This window comes from Dreissena polymorpha, chromosome 6, assembly GCF_020536995.1.
Source record: "Dreissena polymorpha isolate Duluth1 chromosome 6, UMN_Dpol_1.0, whole genome shotgun sequence".
NCBI classification, from domain to species: Eukaryota; Metazoa; Mollusca; class Bivalvia; order Myida; family Dreissenidae; genus Dreissena; species Dreissena polymorpha.
In genome coordinates this window covers 112,434,729-112,456,657 of record NC_068360.1, presented here as the reverse complement: position 1 = coordinate 112,456,657, position 21,929 = coordinate 112,434,729, and the positions used below count along the sequence as shown (strand labels likewise).

At 37.7% G+C, this 21,929-nt stretch overlaps 1 protein-coding gene across 7 annotated transcripts in view; it reads left to right on the top strand.

The window, feature by feature from the left end:
• The window catches only part of LOC127835371 (ATP-binding cassette sub-family C member 4-like), a 105,869-nt gene that overhangs the window by 72,278 nt on the left and 11,662 nt on the right, over window positions 1-21,929 (top strand). For all 7 annotated transcript variants that reach the window (XM_052361764.1, XM_052361763.1, XM_052361765.1 and 4 more), the window contains 10 exons: window positions 740-829; window positions 1,593-1,784; window positions 2,610-2,791; window positions 9,712-9,808; window positions 14,644-14,967; window positions 17,473-17,648; window positions 18,127-18,401; window positions 18,926-19,005; window positions 19,775-19,925; window positions 20,768-20,998. In XM_052361764.1, the coding sequence (XP_052217724.1) occupies window positions 740-829; window positions 1,593-1,784; window positions 2,610-2,791; window positions 9,712-9,808; window positions 14,644-14,967; window positions 17,473-17,648; window positions 18,127-18,401; window positions 18,926-19,005; window positions 19,775-19,925; window positions 20,768-20,998 (1,798 nt within the window). The remainder of the gene's footprint in view (window positions 1-739; window positions 830-1,592; window positions 1,785-2,609; window positions 2,792-9,711; window positions 9,809-14,643; window positions 14,968-17,472; window positions 17,649-18,126; window positions 18,402-18,925; window positions 19,006-19,774; window positions 19,926-20,767; window positions 20,999-21,929) is intronic.

Sequence of the window (21,929 nt, the reverse complement as noted above, 5' to 3'; positions counted from 1 at the left end):
GTTGAACTTTGGGTCCGCGTTCAGGTTTCGAAACTCTGACAGCGATTAAAAGAAATCTCATAACTACTGTGTCTCTTCATAGATTGCTTTCATATTTGGTATGCATGTGTATCTGGACATCACCTTTCAATGCGCATATTTTTTTTTACCTCTGTGACCTTGACCTTGAACTTAGGGTCCGCGTTTAGATTTTGAAATCTATTATGTGATTATCTCCGCCTTCTGTCCGTCCGTCCTGGCCACTATCTCCTCCTACACTATTAGCACTAGAACCTTGAAACTTACACACATGGTAGCTATGAGCATATGTGCGACAGTGCACTATTTGGAATTTTGCTCAGACCCCTGGGTCAAAAGTTATGGGGGTTGAGGGTTTTTTTAGGTTATTTTACATTAACTTCTTCATTTCTACACCGATTTACTTCAAATTGATACTGAACATCTTTTATGACAATACAGTAAATCTCAACTATGCATGGCCTCATTACCAACCCTGGGGCACCCCTGGGTCAAACATGCGGCGTGGGGATATGCCTCGGCCTCTGCCGCGCCATTTCTAGTTTATGGATTGAACTGAAGTAGAAGAGTTGCTGCTTTCTAAAATTCTTTTTTTTGTAATTATTTTTTTTCTCTAAGAACTGGGGCATTAATTGCACACAAATTAAAATTGTTAATCAGAAATCTGAAATCTTTCACAAACATGGAGAGCTTTCAAATTATTTCTCAATCCACATGACAGGAAGTGGACCAGCCCACACTCCAGAATGTCTCTGCCACAGTGGAGTCAGGGAGACTGGTTGCCATCATTGGACCCGTGGGAGCTGGGAAGGTACATCTTCTAAAGGGTTTTCAATTGAAAATGAGCCTTGCTCTGTGAAAAGGGGGTTTAATGCATGTGCTTAAAGTGTTGTCCCAGATTAGCCTGTGCAAATAATGGACGACAAATTCTGTCTAAACTTGAATTTGGCGAAGAAGAGACTTTCTTGAAACAAAAATTTCAATAAAACGGAAAGTGATGTCTCTGATTGGCCAGTGCTGATTGTAATCTGGGACGACACTTTACACACATGCATTAAACCCTTTTTTCACATAGCAGAGCCCAAATACTGAATTTTGTTTAACCCTTTGCATGCTGGGAAATTTGTAGTTTGCTGAAATGTCGTCTGCTGAATTTCTAAAATAAGCATTTTCTTCGATTTTTTTCAAAGAATGCTATCAGAATAGCAAACAGTTTGGATCCAGATGAGACGCCACGTTCTGTGGCGTCTCATCTGGATTCAAACTGTTTGCAAAGGCCTTCAAAATTCGGTTCCCGCTCTGAAAGGGTTAAAGCATGTTGAATTGAGCCTTGTTTTAGAAACTCGCAGTCTGTTCAGGTTTTATCCTGTTTGCTGCTTATCAGTATCAAAGGGTTGAAAATGAAGCCTTTAAAACTTGAATCTAGTTAGAAAGCTCTTAAATTTAATACAACTTTTTTTAGGGACTACAAATGTGTGAAAATATGCATCTAAGTAGTTAAGCATTCAATACGTATCTAAGTGGTAATCGGTTATTGTTGGACTCACCCAGAAGCGTGTTACATTTGTCCGCAGTCCTCGTTGCTGATGGCGGTGCTAAATGAACTCCCGCTGTTAGAGGGCAGTATCTCGGTGACGGGTCGCCTTGCATACGTATCCCAGCAACCCTGGGTGTTCTCTGCCTCGCTGAGACAGAACATCGTGTTTGGAAACAAGTACGAGAAGACCAAATACGACAGGATCCTGAAAGCCTGTGCACTGAATAAGGTACGTTATTGTTTTACTGTAACTAATCGTGACCAAACTTTGACCCCTAAAAAGACAAATTATTCAAAGAGTTTTAAGTTGAAAGAGGTAAAGTATTGATCTATTAGTAATGATGTGCAAAGATGAAATGTTTGTAATCGTATAACTTGGGTACTTTCTAAATGTCGTGAAAATGTGGCTAAATGTTTTATATGACAAAATGAACTAAACATAATTGTTCTCTTTTCAAGGTTAGTTTATATTTGTGCCTCACAATATTTTACATCAGACAATAGAATATAACTTAAAGTACTCTTATGAAGGCATTGTATTTTGGAAATTTCTTATTTGACCTTTTAAGGACATTATGTTGCATTGCAATTAAACCCTTGATTTTTTCAGTTGAAAGCGATTATGCCACACTTTGGTTGATCTTTTTAGGACAATTATTCCACACAGTGATTTGACCCTTGACCTTTTTAGGACATAGCCAATATGTCACAAGGTTATTTGGCTCTTTGACCTTTTCAAGACAAAGTCATTATGCAGCAAGGTTATTTGGCTCTTTGACCTTTTCAAGACAAAGCCATTATACCACAAGGTTATTTTGCTCTTTGACCTTTTCAAGACAAAGCCATAATGCCAAAAGGTTATTTTGCTCTTTTGACCTTTGCCACACAATAGTTTGACACTTGACCTTTTCAGGACATAGCCATTGTGCCACACAGTGATTTGACCCTTGACCGTTTCAGGACAAAGCCATTATGCCACACAATAATTTGACCCTTGACCTTTTCAGGACATAGCCGTTATGCCACACAATAATTTCACCCTTGACCTTTTCAGGACATAGCCATTATGCCACACGGTGATTTGACCCTCATTGGAGACCGTGGGGTCAGTCTGAGTGGCGGTCAGCGGGCGAGGGTCAGTTTGGCCCGAGCTCTGTACATGGACGCAGACGTTTACCTGCTGGATGACCCACTCAGCGCAGTGGACACAGCTGTGGGGAGACATATCTTTGAAAAGTAAGCATCCTTATTCACTTACCTGTTCTAAGATTAAATACTTGAATTCTTTTGTTATCAATACCAGGGCAACAGATAAGGATCGTTTTATTGTTTTTACGATTTGCTTTTAACAGAAAACGAATTGAAATAACAAAAATCGATCGTACAATAAACAATTACGAAATCAGAAAACGAATTGCAAACTATTCCCTGTCGTTTTATTTTACCGAATCCCTCTGTACTGTGTTTGATTTGAATAAGTATATTGCAACCTTAAGTGCCGTCGTAATATTAGTGAAAAGTTTATATGAACTCCGGTTCAGAACGGTGTTTACATAAAAAAATCTTCCGTCGAAAAAAGTACGCGAAAATGTCGGCATCTAGTTATAAATGCGGATGAGCTAAGAAAATTTCATTAGCAGCGTGCGCGCCCTATATGTTTCAATTGGTAACGCGATAACAAACCGTCGGGTAAAGACGTTGTTAAGAGTGTTTTATCGGAATTAATATCACACAAATCAGTTCAGCTGTGTCTAAGCAAGAAAAACAGGAGAAGGGGTAGACTATTCCAGGATTTCAAAACTAGAGCAACAAAGGTGTGCTCTCAGACTAAAACACAGGAGTGTAAAAAAAAGAACTCATTATCATACTGTGAAATCATATATTTTCGCCATCACAAAATTTCGTCAGCACTTAAATTCGCCAATTCCTGACTTTGAAAAAAAATGCTTCTGTCAATATCCGATTTGTTTGTCCGAAATATATCGTGGTTGCGGAAAATCATAGTGGGGAAAGAGGGAGGACACTTGAGAGTCACTTGCAGGAGGTGGGGGCTGTTTGTCACATGTCAATATACATGTACTAGTCTTTTGTTATCAGGTGATCAGTAATATGCCCCCATTAGTGTATCATTATTATGATTAGCGGATTAGTGGGACCAAATAACTGTTAACGAGTGTTTGAAACCCGGGTTTGAAACAGTGAAGCCAGTTGCCAATTGGTCCTATTCATTTATTATCATGGCCAAACTAATAACAATCTTACATTGAACCTTTATTGGCGCAAATTAGAGACGGTGCGAAGATTATTGGTTACAAGATGTGTTTGTGAAACACAATGTCCCCCTATATGATGTTTGACCTTGAAGGATGACCTTGACCTTGTGAAGGATGACCTTGACCTTTCACCACTCAAAATGTGCAGCTCCATGAGATACACATGCATGCCAAATATCAAGTTGCTATCATCAATATTGCAAAAGTATTTATAAATTAAGCGATTTGGGCCACATATATTTGACCTCTGACCTTGAAGGATGACCTTGACCCTGACCTTTCACCACTCAAAATGTGCAGCTCCATGAGATACAAATGCATGCCAAATATCAAGTTGCTATCTTCATAATTGCAAAAGTATTCATAAAATGAGCGATTTTGGCCACATATATTTAACCTCTGACCTTGAAGGACGACCTTGACCTTTCACCACTCAAAATGTGCAGCTTTATGAGATACACATGCATGCCAAATATGAAGTTGCTATCTTCAATATAGCAAAAGTTAATGCAAAATGTTAAAGTTGGCGCAAACAGACCAACAGACCAACAGACAGACAGGGCAAAAACAATATGTCCCCCACTACTATAGTGGGGGACATAAAAATTAGTGTTAGCAAACAGTTTGGTCAGTTTTCAATAAAGTTTCAAGAGTTTTGCATCGTAAATATTTGATCACTTTAAGTACAATAAATTTCGGAAGTATAAAATTAACAGTGCATTATGGGACAGCGGTTTCATAGGGCAAAGTTCAGATATAATTGTTACAACCAATGGACGAGTGAGTTTAAATTAGATTGAATGCAATAGGATACAAAGCAATGTTTTATTGCGTCATACTCAGTCATTCGAAACACTTGCTTTCCGGGGATTTCCTGGAAATCGCGCAAAAATAAGAGTGAATTTTTTAAAACAATTTCCCTACGTTTGGATGGAACTAATCATCATGATTACTAATTTCTCTTTACCTGTTACGTTTTCAATTGCTACAAGTAACAATTATTTGAAACATGTATCGTAAAACTTGTAAAAGATGTCAATGATTAAAAAGATTGATAGCCCATAAAACGAAGCACAAGCAATTTTTACACCTGTATTGTAGTTAAACGCAAACAACCAAACACAAATCAAAATGTTCTGTATTTATTTGTAATCAATACGGAGAATGTATACGGTAAGTATATACATCACTATCTTTAAATTTTGTTTATTGTCTTTGATCCGGATCTGATCCGGTGCGTGGAGGCTGTATAATCTTCTGCAACAACACTGAAAAACACAATACACACAATGGGTAATAAAGTTGTTAACAATTAGCGCTTATCATTACAATTCTACCTAAACGAAGTCAACGCAGTCGATACAGCTGTACTGCTTTCGCGTTTTAGAGCAATGTCACATGTCAGTTAAGTACACTGTGTAATCTACACCCTTTTGTGTCAAAAACGGATTTATCTTGATTGCGTAACAGACAGAGTATGTATTCGTGGATTACATTGGATTTTAGTGCCTCATGCCTTTCGTAATTCACTCTTTATTTGTTCAAATATGGGACATAATTGTTCGTTAGGATCTTGAATTCGTCAATCAGTCGACTGACGAAATATACGAAAAATTAATGCCTGACGATATATAATGGTTTCAAAGTATATGCTTTTTCAATAGACAATTTAATTTATTAGCTCACCTGAGCGATAGCTCGGGGTGAGCTATTGTTATCACTTACCGTCCGGCCGTCCGTCTGTCTGTCTGTAAACAATTTGTAAACATCTTCTTCTACTAAACCATTGAGCCAATTTCAACTAAATTTCATGTGGAGCATCCCTAGGTCATGGGACAAAAGAATTGTTAAACAAAATTTGATCACATAACCAAGATGGCCGCCATGACCATATATGGTAAAAACCTTAAAAAATCTTCTTGTCAGAAACCGCTCATCAGATTTTCAAAAAATTTCACAGGGATGACCTTTGAAGGCTCCCCTGAAAAAGTTGTTCAAAGAAATTTGATTCGTCAAAAAACATGGCCGCAGGAGCTCGTTGAACTTTGCATGTTTATTCGTTTTTGCCTATTTTGTGAAAACTTTCAAAAATCTTCCACATTTTTTGTCCGATCCTTTCCAAATTTACACAGTGTCTTTATATCAATGAGGACACGAACCCTACAAAAAATGAGCATTATTGGTCCATGAAGTACAGAATTACCTCCCCTTGAATTGAGAAAATGGTGTTGATGCAATAAAGTCCAAATTTTTCATCCAATTCTTTCCAAACTTGTTTATATATCAGATTAAAGAGAATAAAATTTTCTTTATTATGGTTTTTCTTTCATGAAAATCCATAAAGGATAAGTGTTATTAATCGTTGCTTAATTAATGAACAATGCGAATTATCGGTATTGATTTTTTTCCTGACATGCCGTCCCAGGTATTAACCGCTTTCAGCTGTAGACTGTGCATCAATACATCGCCGTGTTATTGACCTGAAAAATTCATACGCAGTCGGCATTAACACCGGTCATTGAGACAAATTACTGATGTGAAAACAAATCGTACATTGTAGAGGATTAAATAAACAATTACATCTGATTAAAGATTGCTGCCGATTTAAATCAATTTGAGTACTTTTTGCGTATATTTGATGCCGAATGGGAAGCTGTGTTTAGACTTAAGTTGAGAAAAATGGCAACGAGATACTTGCCTGTTGGTAGCTAAAGAAAATTCAGCGTACAGTTTATAATGGGTGGCCATTCCCCACTGTAGTCTACGGGCGGGTAGTGAACTGGTTGAGAAAAGTGGAAGCTTGTGGAAAAGCGGTTTGAGAAGTTTGTAAGAAAACCCTGAATTATCAGTCTTGTGGGAAGAAGGCATTGCGTCTCCACGCAGAGGGCCCTTATCACATAAAGAATATAAGAACCATCAAGACCAACCAGGTTGGGTTTTTATTTTTTTAAACTAACACCCCGAATTTGGTCGTATTTTCTGTTGCTAAAGTTTACTGTTTAGGTTGTTTTGCATCAAAAATCGGCAAGATAGATCTAGCAAATTTGCCATTTTTTTTTATTAATAACGTATGATTCATTGATTGTGAGCTTTTAAAACATTTTGACCTTTGAATAAAGCATAAATCAGGAAAAGAATTTTAACAGTAATTGAAAATACGATCAAATACGCCATTTTTGCTGACTGGGACAGGTCTTTTTTAGTTAAATAAAATGTTTTATTGTCCCCAACATATGAGCCCAGCAGCAAGAAATGTTGTTTTTTTTACTTTTTGTAAAACAAATATGGGCAACCTACCGTAATCCAAATTCGCCGACACCTTAATTCGACAATGTTCTATTTTTATCGATTAAATGGATGATTATTGTCTTGGAATCATTTCAAAGTAATACAGCCGATAAAAACTAGGGGAACCCATGCTGAAATTTTCAATTTTAACTGTTTAGCAGAAGCCACCATACCCAATTTTCTTAGGTGTATGTGGAGGCTTCTGGCAGCATGATTCTGTGAATATAAATGGTGACATTTGATTCTGTATTAATTAAACATGTATTATTGACTTTTTAAAAGTATGTGTGAAAAATATAATTTGTTACCACTGTTACAGGTTTTATCTGGTTCTTCAAAAGCAACACCTGCAGTCGAGTCCATGCCAGACAGAGGGTGCATGTGAATGAATTGCCTTTTGACTAAGTTTTGTGTGTTCCTTATCAAATACATGAAGATCTTTAAATATATGTGTATGTTGTTTTTTTAAGAAAATAGAATCACCAGAACAGGTACAGGCACCCTTTAAATGTGTCGAATCCAGGAGCTTCTGGGGGCCTCTGGCCCCCTTGTCCCCTGGACCCACCGAGGGCCCTGCGGCCCCCTGGCCCCCAGCTTTAAGTTCGGGATTTTCAAAATATCCAACTTTGACCCCTGCAAATGCTTTGCTAAAACTTTGGCTACAGTTTCTAAAATTTGGCTACACAAAATTCCATTTGGCTAAAATGTTGGCCACAGAAATTTTTGGGCAAGAGGAGCCCTGTTTGGAATGTATTTGGGTCATCTGGGGTCAGCAACTAGGCACTAGGTCAAATAATAGAAAAACCTTGTGTAGACTATAGAGGTCACAGTTTTCATCAGATTTTATTGAAATATAGTCAGAATGTTTGTCTTGTTAAAATCTGGATTGGGATTGACTTTGGGTCATCTAGGGTCAAAAACTAGGTCAGATTAAAAAAAAAAAACTTTTGTAGACAGTAGAGGTCACAGTTTTCATTAAATATTTATGAAATTTGGCCAGAATATTAATCTTGATGAAATCTGGGTGGGGATTGTATTAGGGTCATCTGGGGTCAAAAACTAGGTCAAATCATAGAAAAACTTTGTGAAGACAATAGAGGTCATAGTTTTCATATGAACTTAATGAAATATGGTCAGAATGTTTATCTTGATAATATCTGATTTTGGATCGTATATGGGTCATCTGGGGTCAAAAATTAGGTCAGCGGGCAAATTCTAGTAAAACCTTGTGTAGATGAAAGAGGTCACAGTTTTCATCACGTCTTAATGAAATTTTGTCAGAATGTATTAATTAATGAAATTTGGCTTGGGATTGTATATGGGTCTAATAAAATTTAAGTTCATGAAGCAAGGTTAGTCAGGTGAGCGATTCAGGGCCATCATGGCCCTCTTGTTAATATTAACAAACAAACTTTGACAATATGAATACATTATGACTTTAATTAATTTATTGCAATAAGAATTGCTACAAATTGTCACCGACGAAAATTAAAGAGCTCATCTTATCCAGAAATAAACTGTAAAAAACTTGTTGAAAAAATGATTTTAGGAAAAAAACTAATTGATTCTAAAAGCTTGCAGTGAAAACTAATTGACATGAAATCTTATCTGTTGCCCTGCAATACCATGTAAATTTTAGGGTATAGTAATACATTTTTGTATTACTTTCAGAAGCGTACTGTACATTAAAAAAAGTAATTACTGATTTTAAGCTTAGATTGACTTTTCCTAAAACCCATGTTACAATGTGTTGGCCAATGAGTGGAGTATATTTAAAATTAAACTCCACTGCAGCGATGTTTTTTTAGCCAAATTGGAAAAAGTACCAGTACCAGCCCAATTGGGAAAAATTTGCACGAGAACCCCTGCTGCTATCCTGAAGACTTAACATTGGGAATTAGTTGTATTTGAGTTTTTGCCCCCAAATACTTCAAAACTTATAATTAAGTGTAGTCAAGTGGTCAATATTATATTTATTTAGATTCAAGCCATAGAACTGCATAGGCAAACTAACTTAATGTTGCATTTTATTAATTTAAAAAAAATATTTAAAAAAAATTGGAAACCTTCAATTTGGAATTGTTTTGACAGGAATTGGATTTTTTTTATCCCAGATTGGGAAACTGCTGTTATCCTGTACTTTATAAAGAAGGAAAAAAAATCGCTGAAATGGATCACTGTACAAAGGGATGTGATGTATGTTGCTATGTATCATTGATTGAATTTTAGCTTTCAAGTTGATTGTCTGCTATTAACAAATAGTGTTGCCCTTGTTGAAATGAACTATTTCTATGAGTTGTTCCTATAAATTGTTGCTTTGAATTGCTGCTATGAATTTTAACAAGGATTTGCTGCTTGAATTGCTGCTACAAGTACTTACAGTGAATAATGATATGGATATTTGTTATGAGTCTTTACATTGAACTGGTCACACTGGTTAAATCGTCACAATGAATTGTTGCCTTAAATCGCTTCAATAAATTGTCATAATCAATTGTTGACATGAATTGCTGCTATTAATCATCACATTGAATTGTTGATATCAATTGTTGTCATGGATCTTTATTACTCACCGTTGCCATGGCAATTCTTCAGCGTAGTGCAGGGATACCTGAAAAACAAGCCACGAGTCCTGGTCACTCATCAGCTGCAGTTCCTCAAGGAGGCAGAGCAGATCCTCATTCTTAAAGAGGTAGTTACTAGGCAAACTGGGCTTAACCCATTTATGCCTAGTGGACTCTCCCATCCTTCTAAATTCGATCAATTTATTTCCAAAATTAGGGATGTCTAGTATATTTATTTCTATATTTAGAATATTTCTAACAGAAATTCCTTTATGCAAACAGCGCAGACCCTGGGTCTACGCTGTTTGCCAAGGCCTTTTCTCTAGACGCTTGGCGTAAATGGGTAATGCATGTGCACACAGTGTTGTCCCAGATTATCCTGTACAGTCACCACAGGCTTACAGGGGTGACACTTTCTGCTTGAATGGTTTTGTTCATATTTAGGAAATCTCATCTAAGAGAATATCCATGTTGGAAGGAAAGTATGCAGGATAATCTGTGACAATACTTAACATACATGCATTGAGTCCAGTTCTTCAGAACAAGGCTATTTCATTATTGTCTCTATTGACTTAAAAGAAATTGTTTGGCCTCTTTGATTGGCTGTCCCCTGCTGAATGATTTTAAGAATGTGTCAGAGGGGAGTTCATTGTGCAATTGCTTGCCAGCATTACATATTTTAAATTTGCTTTACTACAGACCTTGGCTTTTATTTGAAGTCTACAAGTAAATTCTTCTTACAGGCATTTTACGACAAAATCTAAGAAATACAGAAGTTACAAGCATTATAAGTCATATTACAATAGTTAATTAATTTTGGTATATTTGATAAAATACTTTACCATGGAATGATTTTAAACAATGAAAAATTAATATGATAATCCATTCTCAACATCCTGGGCACCAAGTGCTGGTTAGCTATCTGGTGTCAGTATTCTTGTGTTGTGTGTAAATTGTAAACAAATTGCTGAACCTTTTCCCAATCAGAAGCAAAGTTGATATGGCTATGTGCAAACAGCATAAAACCAGAACAGCCTGCAAGTAACTTTTTATGGGACTGCAAATGCGTCAAAATACTTATCTAAAGGGTAAAGGGTTAAAAAAGACATCTCCTAAACTCCTTGGCACATTTTTAGCTCATCTATTTTTTGAAAAAAATTATGAGCTATTGTCATCACCTTTGGTTCGGTGTCGGCTTCGGCGTCCGGTTAAGTTTGGCGTTTAGGTTCACTTTTCTCATAAAGTATCAATGCTATTGCATTCAAACTTGGTACACTTACTTACTATAATGAGGGGACTGGGCAGGCAAAGTTAGATAATTCTGGCTTGCATTTTGACAGAATTATGTACCCTTTTTATACTTAGTAAATTGAAAAGTTTGGTTAAGTTTTGTGTTTAGGTCCATTTTATTCTTTAAGTATCAAAGCTATTGCTTTCATGATTGCAACACTTACAACTATCATAAGGGGACTGTGCAGGCAAAGTTATGTAACTCTCACTGGCATTTGGACAGAATTATGTGCCATTTTTATACTTAGAAAATTGAAAATTTGGTTAAGTTTTGTGTTTAGGTCCACTTTTTCCCTAAAGTATCAAAGCCATTGCTTTGATACTTGCAACACTTACTAACTATCGTAAGGGGACTGTGCAGGCAAAGTTATGCAACTCTGACTGGCATTTTGACGGAATTATGTGCCCTTTTTATACTTAAAAAATTGAAACTTTGGTCAAGTTTTGTGTTTAGGTCCACTTTCATCCTAAAGTATCAAAGCCATTGCTTTCATACTTGCAACACTTACTAACTTCCGTAAGGGGACTGTGCAGGCAAAGTTATGTAACTCTGACCCCAACCCCCCCCCCCCCCCCCCCCCCCCCCCCGAATCCCCCCCCATTATTATCCCCCGCCACAGACGGAGTGATATTGTTTTGGCGTTGTCCGTCTCTCCGTCCGGCTGTCCATCCAACCGTCCGTCCGGCACTTTTGTGCTGGAAGTGCTTTGGCGGATTTCATTTAAACTTCGTATGAGTATATATATGCATAAGAGGATGATGCACGCCAAATGGCATTGTACACCATCTGTTAAAAACAGAGTTATGACCCTTTGTATCTTGAAAAAATGCTTTTTACTATAGGCACTTTTGTGTCCGGAGCAATATCTTGGAAGTGCTTTGGCGGATTTCATTGAAACTTGGTATGAGTATATATATGCATAAGAGGATGATGCATGCCAAATGGCATTGTATACCATCTGTTAATAACAGAGTTATGGCCCTTTGTATCTTAAAAAAATGCTTTTACTATAGGCACTTTTGTGTCCGGAGCCATATCTTGGAAGTGCTTTGGCGGATTTCATTGAAATTTGGTATGAGTATATATCCCCCGCCAGAGGTGGAGGGATATTGTTTTGGCGTTGTCCGGCTGTCCGTCCGGCTGTCTGTCCGTCCGTCACTTTTGTATCCAGAGCCATATCTTGATGTTGCTTTGGCGTATTTCATTGAAACTTCGTATGAGTATATAAGAGGATGATTCACGCCAAATGGCATTGTACACCATCTGTTTAAACCAGAGTTATGGCCCTTTGTATCTTGAAAAAATGCTTTTTACTATAGGCACTTTTGTGTCCAGAGCCATATCTTGGAAGTGCTTTGGCGGATTTAATTGAAACTTGGTATGAGTATATATCCCCCCCCAGAGGCCAGAGGCGGAGGGATATTGTTTTGGCGTTGTCTGGCTGTCTGTCCGTCACTTTTGTGTCCGGAGCCATATCTTGGAAGTGCTTTGGCGGATTTCATTGAAACTTGGTATGAGTATATATATGGATAAGAGGATGATGCACGCCAAATGGCATTGTACACCATCTGTAAATAACGGAGTTATGGCCCTTTTATTTCCAGGTATATCATGGCAGATGTTGTGTTCACTCTGCAACACTCTGAAAATTGAGTGTATATAAACATTGAATGTTTATGTGGAAAACGCACGACTTATTAATTCACCTAAATAAATTTTGAAGGCTCAAGAACCTTCCTCTGTCTTAGTTTTGAGTTATTGTCCTCCGTCCGTCCATCTGTCAGTATGTTCATCCGTCTGATTTGCACCCATCCTCAAACAAAGCGTATGTTACGGGGGATATCAATTCTACTTATTTGCTTGTTGTTTTTTTTTTTAAAGATCATCTAATAAATGACCACCACACCCTCACACTATACCCCCCCCCCCCCTAAAAAAATTAATTTTATGCCCCCGGTAGCAGAACTGTCCGTCAGTATGTCAGTCAGTCTGTCTGTCAGTCCGAAAAAAACTTTAACATTGGCCCTAACTTTTTCACTTTTTAAGATAGCAACTTGATATTTGGCATACATGTGTATCTCATCGAGCTGCACATTTTCAGTGGTGAAAGGTCAAGGTCATCCTTCAAGGTCAAATGTCAAATTTATGGTGTCTGTCCGTCCGAAAACTTAAACATTGGCCATAACTTTTTCAATATTGAAGATAGCAACTTGATATTTGGCATGCATGTGTATCTCATGGAGCTGAACATTTTGAGTGGTAAAGGTGAAGGTGAAGGTCATCCTTTAAGGTCAAATGTCAAATATATGGCGTCTGTCCGTCCGAAAACTTACACATTGGCCATAACTTTTTAAATATTGAAGATGGCAACTTGATATATGGCATACATGTGTATCTTATGAAGCTGCACATTTTGAGTGGTGGAAGTTCAAGGTCAAGGTCATCCTTCAAGGTCATTCTTCAAGGTAAAAACAAACAAACATTCAAAGCGGGGTTCTCATGAAGCTGCACATTTTGAGTGGTGGAAGTTCAAGGTCATCCTTTAAGGTCAAGGTCATCCTTCAAGGTCAAAGGTCAAAAAACAAATAAAAAATTTCAAAGTGGCATTATCATGAAGCTGCACATTTGGAGTGGTGGAAGTTCAAGGTCAAGGTCATTCTTCAAGGTTAAGGTCATCCTTCAAGGTCAAAGGTCAACAACAAAAATCAAAGCGTTGTTATCATGAAGCTGCACAATTTGAGTGGTGTAGGTTCAAGGTCAAGGTCATCCTTCAAGGTCAAGGTCATCGTTCAAGGTCAAACAAAATATTTAAAAAATCAAAGCGGCGTTATCATGAAGCTGCACATTTTGAGTGGTGGAAGTTCAAGCTCATCCTTCAAGGTAAAAAAAAATAATAAAAAAATTTCAAAGCGGCGTTCTCATGAAGCTGCACATTTTGAGTGGTGGAAGTTCAAGGTCAAGGTCATCCTTCAAGGTCAAGGTCATCCTTCAAGGTCAAAGGTAAAAAAATAAATAAAAAAATTCAAAGCAGCGTTCTCATGAAGCTGCACATTTTGAGTGGTGGAAGGTCAAGGTCATTCTTCAAGGTCAAGGTCATCCTTCAAGGTCAAAGGTAAAAAAAATTAATAATTTCAAAGCGGCGTTATCATGAAGCTGCACATTTTGAGTTGTGGAAGTTCAAGGTAAAGGTCATCCTTCAAGGTCAAAGGTCCAAAAAATAATATTTCAAAGCGGCGCAATAGGGGGCATTTTGTTTCTGACAAACACATCTCTTGTTTTTTCTCAAACAATTAAAAAACACAACTTTTTATTTTTATTATTTTATTTTTGAAATACCGTCCAACCATCCCCCCCAAGAATCCCCCCCCCCCCCCAAATTTTTATTTTTTATTTTTTTGCTTTTTTTTATGCATTTTTGGAAGATTATGTAATAAATGACCACACCCCCACACTATACACCCCTCTCCACCCCTCCATCCTTTGTAATTGAAATTGAGATAGGTCCCTACACCTTTAAAAAGAAAAATAGATGAGCGGTCTGCACCCGCAAGGCGGTGCTCTTGTTAAGTACATGTAACTACACAAGAAAGATCCCCTTTTAAAGTTGTTGAAATGCCTTTTTACTATTCAGTAAGGAATTCTGCCCATATTCTCACATTTCCTACTTTCAAGGGAGAGATGATTGGCAAAGGGACGTTCAAAGAGCTCTCCATGTCAGGTATAGACTTCTCCTCACTTCTCAAAAGTGACGATGAACAGACTGATAAAACTGCATCCGGTCATGTGACCTCCACCTCGGGATCTCACCACCTGCAGCGGAGCATGTCCCATGAGCCCCAGAGCAAGTTGCATGAGAGTAGCCGCCATAGGTTACACAGCACCTCATCTAAGTCACACGAGGTCATTAACGGGAATCTTCGATTTTCTGTACATGAGTCGATGCGGGGGTCAGAACTGTCCCTGACCTCTGTTGGCACAATTGGCGATGAATTCAGTGTAAGTTCAACTTAAAAGTTGAAAAACAGCAAGAAAATGTATAATATCTTGTTTTTGTTTCTGACATAGCTTCCATGTACTTCATAAACATTTGGGTATACATCTTGTTAGCTTTCTCTACATAGTTAGATTTCTATGGTTTCTTTCAAGTTCAACTCAAAGTAATAAGGAGAGAACTGATTGTTATGTTTGTAACAGATCACAGGTAAAGTCTTTGTAAATTCAGACAAGATTGGATTTTTAATTATTTGATGCCACTTTGTTTTTCTTAGATTGTACAGAAATGATTCTCAAAGCTATAATTATGTGTGTCAGCTCATACTTTTACCTTTATGTATCTTGGACAAAATCATCATCAAATTTGCTCATGCAAATTATTTGTCCCACTTCCATCTGAGCAATGTTAAAATCTTGAGAGCTAGGCCAAAACAGTGTAAGTTGTCATAGCCAACAGGGAGGCGGAAAACGACAACGGGCGAGGCATGGTATGGTATTGCGCAAGGGGGGGGGTTAGAGGGTAAGGGTAAGGGTTAGGGGTCGGGTTAGGGTTTGGGTTAGCCTAAACCCCACCCTAACCCTAACCCGACCCCTAACCCTTACCCTAACCCTTTTTTGGGGTTATCACCCCTGACCATACCTCACCCATTGTAGTTTTCCGCCTCCCTAGCCAACATGGTATTTTGGCTGGTATACTTTTTGTTATAAACAGTTCAGGTTTGAGAGGTTGCGGAAGCATAGTGAATAATGGTGTCCACTGAGCGGTTAGGAGGTCCATGTTACAGTCTCCACTCTGGGAGAGTTCTCAAGATTTTCTCTATCAACTCCAAGTACTTGTGCTGCTCTAGTACAATAATAAGCTTAAGGCTTCAGAAACAACCCAGTTAAAATCAAAAAGGTTAAAGCTTACAGTTTAAGTTTTGATAGTCTCTCAGGTATTTTAAGCCAGTAGATTTTGTTATTAGCACTTGGGCTGCCCGATTCGCACAGTAAATAGTACGGGGCTCCCCACCTAGATTATCAGTGATGAATTACCACTTGCCCCCCCTGTGAGTTTGGTTGGCTGTCACCATACAGGAAAGGTTTCATATTGGATGGGTGTTCCTTGTTTTGGGCTCCATTGTTTTCTCACATAACCTTAGGCAACAACAAATAACATGTATTTAAATATATATTTAATCTGGAAATTGAAGCTCTAGTAAGAACTTTGATCCTGCTATTGTGAATCAAAGAGGTTCATTAGGTTTGAGTGCTTAGACATACTCTTGTTTCTCTCATAAAGCAGCCTCAGTCTTAGGAGGACCTCATGGAGGTACACGTGTCTTTTGTGCATGATTATGTTGAATGGTTGTTCTTTATGAAGGCCAAGGAATTATAATGTTCAATCTACAGCAATCAATAAATGAGCTGCATTCTGGGATTACTGTGCTAAATGTGCATATATTGTATGTAAGGTGTCATTCCAGATTAACCAGTTCAGTCTCCTCATGCTAATCAGGGGTCGTATTCCAGAAACATCTTAATGTCATTTCTTAAATATTTTCACTTAAGTTCAAAATTACAATATTTATGCCCCCCTTCGAAGAAGAGGGGGTATATTGCTTTGCTCATGTCGGTCGGTCAGTCCGTCCGTCCGTCCACCAGGTGGTTGTCAGACGATAACTCAAGAACGCTTGGGCCTAGGATCATGAAACTTCATAGGTACATTGATCATGACTTGCAGATGACCCCTATTGATTTTGAGGTCACTAGGTCAAAGGTCAAGGTCACGGTGACCCGAAATAGTAAAATGGTTTCCGGATGATAACTAAAGAACGCACAGGCCTAGGATCATGAAACTTCATAGGTAGATTGATCATGACTCGCAGATGACCCCTGTTGATTTTGAGGTCACAAGATCAAAGGTCATGATCACGGTGACACGAAATAGTAAAATGATTTTCGGATGATAACTCAAGAACGCTTTTGCCTAGGATCATGACACTTCATAGGTACATTGGTCGCGACTTGCAGATGACCCTTATTGATTTTCAGGTCACAAGGTCAAAGGTCAAGGTCACAGTGACAAAAGTCGTATTCACACAATGGCTGCCAGTACAACGGACAGCCCATATGGGGCATGCATGTTTTACAAACAGCCCTTGTTTGTATTTCTTTACTTAATAAAGACATGCATGTTTTTTTGGTATTCCTCAAATAACATTGACATAATGATGTTATTTTGATGAAATTTTCGATGCCTAACTATTGCAGTATGAAATGAAACACTTAAGAAAAAATCCCGATTTAAGGATGAAAATAAAATTTAACTTAAGATGCTTCTGGAATACCACCCCTGGGACAACCACTTTACGCCTAAACTAGATTTAAGTTTAGAATAGGCTTCATTTCATTGAAAAACTCCATGAAAGTGGATAGGGTGGTCCCTGATTAACCTGGCAGAGCACTTTACGCATATGCATTTAGCCAATCGTTCAAGAATGCAAATCATATCTTTTATTTGTTCAGGCGGAAGAGGTTCAACTCCCAGAAGAGGAAGAGCGACATCAGGGTACAGTGGGACTCGGCATCTACTATGAATACTTCAAGGCTGGGGCAGGCATCATCAAGTTCCTCCTTCTTGTGTTTCTATGCCTCGCCGCCCAGGGAGCATACATCCTCAGTGATTGGTGGCTGTCACGCTGGTAATTAGGCAGCCATTTTTTTTATGCCTTTCTCTTCAGGGGTATGAATTCTCCTCCTTTCAGCTGAGATTTCCTCTCCTTTAATGACAAACTAATTTTACAAATGCTTATAAACTATGGTTGATCTATATATAAGAGAAGAGTTTAGTTGGTTACCCTGGAAGTGGGGATAGGGCAAGTGTTGGTTCTGAACCCTTTCCCACTCACAGGAAAAGTGAAAATGGCTATGTTTAGACAGCATAAAACCATAACAGCCTGCAAGTAACTCGTCACTTCTGAGACCTAACTTTCTGCAAATGTTTGTTGACATAAAATGGAAAAGTTTGAAAACCAGCATTTCAGAGTAATTGCCCTTTTTTGATTTAAAAAAATGTGAAATTTTGCATGACTGTGTGTTTTAGTTTGAATAAAATGGATTAGATAAAAATAAAGAAAAACCAGAATTCAACCGAAACTCTGGATGTATTTTTCTATGCAGGTCAAATGAAGAAGAGGCCAGATATTCTGCACTTGAAAGACACAATGCTCTTCTGGCCGAGGGCTACAACGCCACAAACATCACCATTCCGATAGTCGACACAAACTTCAACGTTTCCGTCTTCAGCGGGATTATCGGCGGGGTGTTTCTGTTTGGAATACTTAGGGCGTTGATGTTTTTCAAGGTCACAGTAGATGCCTCTCAGGCCCTACACAACACAATGTTTGCCAGCATTTTGAGATCACACATTGGGTTCTTTGATACAAACCCAGTCGGTATGTATGCTCATTTCACTTTGATTTCAATGAATTGTGAAATACTGGTTATTAATAATGCTTTATTTACAGTGATGGTAGCAGAGTTGAGGTTGATTTTGGTGATGATGATGATATGATGAGGATGAGGATGGCAATGATGATGATGATAGTGATGATGATGATGATGATGATAGTGATAGTGATGATGATGATGATGATGATGATGATGATGATGATGATGATGATGATGATGATGATGATGATGATGATGATGATGATGATGATGATGATGATGATGATGATAATAGTGATGATGATGATGATGATGATGATGATGATGATGATGATGATATGAAGCCCTGGATATTGATGATTATGTTGATTATGATGATATTTGTAATGTTTCAGTTGTTAACATGTTGGATATTTTTCGTAATTTTGATTAAGGCAAAATGCCTTAATGTCAGAAAAAGAAGTACGATCTATTGATTAATTGTGTATTTATATCCCCTAGGATAACTCCACTGAGCACAATATTTCAGGTCGTATTTTGAATCGGTTTTCCAAGGACATCGGACATATGGATGATCTTCTGCCTGTTACCTTCTTTGACTTCACACAGGTTCTGATGTCTTATATCTAGCATTTTTTAAAACATCTTTATATAATTTTGATTACATAAAAACATATGGCTTGTTGAACTAGGTTTGAGTCTGTTTACAATTTTTAGCTTAAGTCAAGTCTAAAATATAGTATTTAAATGGAATATTCAAGAATTGCTTTAATTATGAGTCAAACTTGGCATTCTTCATATAGAAACATCAGTGATTGACATTATCACGAGTTGAAGCCTGTAAGTATTTACTTCGTTCAAAGTCTATTCTTTATTCTTCAGTCTTAGAATTGGTTGGTGAATACAATGCCACTTTTATATCCCCATTCACTACAAATATGTAAGTGGTCAATACTGAAATCAGATTGTCTGTCAGCCCATCCATTTTGAGGTCATTATTTCAGTCTTTGCATATTTCTAACTAGAATCAAATTGACTCTTTTGTTTACACATATGTGTCTTGTTCTGAGAAAACTGGGCATAATGCATGTGCGTAAAGTGTCATCCCAGATTAGCCTGTGCAGTCCGCACAGGCTAATCAGGGACGACACTTTCCGCCTAAACTTGATTTTCGGCAAGGAGGGACTTCATTGAAACCAAAAATACCATAAAAGCGTAAAGTGTCGTCCCTGATTAGCCTGTGCGGATGGCACAGGCTAATCTGGGATGACACTTTACGCACATGCATTAAGCCCAATTTTTTCAGAACAAGACACATATGCATCAAACTCAGTTTTCCTAGATGCTGACTCAAAAATAGCCCCCCCCTTTTTTGCAGTGTGCCTTGCTGATCCTGGGTATAGTGGGTGTGGCAGGTGTGGTCAACCCCTGGGTGTTTATTGTGGTGGCCCCACTTATAGTTCTCTTTGTGATCATACGCCGCTACTACATTCGAACTTCGCGGCACATCAAAAGACTGGAAGGAACAAGTAAGCATTATTTGGCATTGCAATATCAACACTTTTTAAATTACATACATTACAATTACTACACATTTTCTTTTTTATGCCCCGGATCTAATGAACAGGGATATGTTGTTTTTGGCCTGTCTGTCTGTCATTGTATGTGTGTGTCTGTCATTGTATGTGCGTGTCTGTCCCAAAACTTTAACCTTGGGCATAACTTCTGCAATATTGATGATAGCAACTTGATATTTGGCATGCATGTGTATCTTATGGAGATGCACATTTTGAGTGGTGAAAGGTCAAAGTCAAGGTTATCCTTTAAGGTCAAATATATGGCTTCAAAGCAACGCATTAGGGGCATTGTGTTTCACAAACACAGCTCTTGTTAAATAAAGAATTAAGGTTTTTCTTTATGCTAGGTAGAAACGTAGAGAATAAATATATGGAATAAACAACAACTAAACATTTCATAAACAGTATCATCAAGTTGTACTATGGTAATATAAATTTGATTTAAGTTAAATCCATATAATTGCAAAAGTATAATCATTGAGTGCCTACCACAATACTTACTTATTTTCAGTAATGCCTGTAATTTATCTTCAATCTTTTAGTTGTCCTTTAGTTTAGGAACATATTTATAATAAATCTTCATATTTTCCTTTTGAGCTTGAAATTCTGTTGTAAGAAAGGTCTTTAATTAAATATAACTTTCTAAGGGACTGCAAACATGTCAAAATATGTATCTAACTTCTAAGTGGTGAAGCGTTAATTGGTTCAAAATCTTCGAACAACAAAACCTGGTAACCTGGTGTGCTATCATATAGCTGATAAGAAAAAAAATCTCCATTTTCCGTATTTTCCAGCCCGAAGCCCTGTGTTTTCTCACCTTAGCGCCTCCCTGCAAGGCCTGCACACTATACGAGCCTTCAGCGTGCAAGGGAAGTTCATCGAGGAGTTTGACAACCACCAGGACCTGCACACGGAGGCCTGGTTCCTGTTCCTCACCACGTCTCGATGGCTCGCCATTCGCTTGGACTGGCTGTGCGCCATGTTTGTCACTGCTGTCTCATTCTTCTGTGTGGTGGCAGCAGATAGTCAGTATTGTTTCTTGTGCTTTTATTCTCTAAAATTCAGCCCCATTTTAACCCTTTTCCCCATAAAAAGCAAAGTGAAAATGGATATGTGCAAACAGCATAAAACCAGAACAGACTGTGAGTAACTCGCAGTCTGTTCAGGTTTTATGCTGTTTGCTGCTCATCAGTATCTAAGGGTTGGGAATAAAACCTTTAAAACGTGAATCTAGTTAGACGCTCTTTAATAAAATACTATGTAAAGGACTACAAAGATGTACAAATATGTATCTAAGTGGTAAAGGTGTAACTGTTGAAGATTTTTTCCATTTAAAAAATTGAGATGCGGTAAGTAGGTCCTAATCAAGATGTCAGTTTTGATTTCTTAACAAATCCTTTTCTCTGTTTTAAAAAAGTAATTTTTAAACAAATTTGTTAAATTTCCTAAACCAGTTTAAGACCATCACCCTTACATCTACGTTCAGGTTTACACTCTGATCTCAGGCCAAATGTACAGTCTTAACCACTGACCTTTTATTTTTTTGGTCTATTAAACAGGGATCAAGGGATAAATGAGAAAAAAAGCACTGACATTTGACCTACCAGGGTGTGATTTCTGCTCTTTCAGCTGATTTCCTTCCTTTCAATGTTAAACTAATTTTACAAATAGTTATTAACTTTGCATGATCGATGTATGAATGGAAAGTTTAATGGAACTCTGGAATTGTGGTAGTTCTTTTTCCTACCCTCTGAGTGGTTCTTAAATCACACCACTGAACCAACTTAACATGTTGAAACAATACATTTTGTAATAGATTTACAATTAAGGGTTTATGGATTGACCTTTCACCTACTTAACAGTAATAAAGGACTGACTTTTGACACTCTAACTTTTTAAATAACAAACTTGTTTAATTTCTGTACAGGTTTTATATGCTGACCTATGAACTACTTT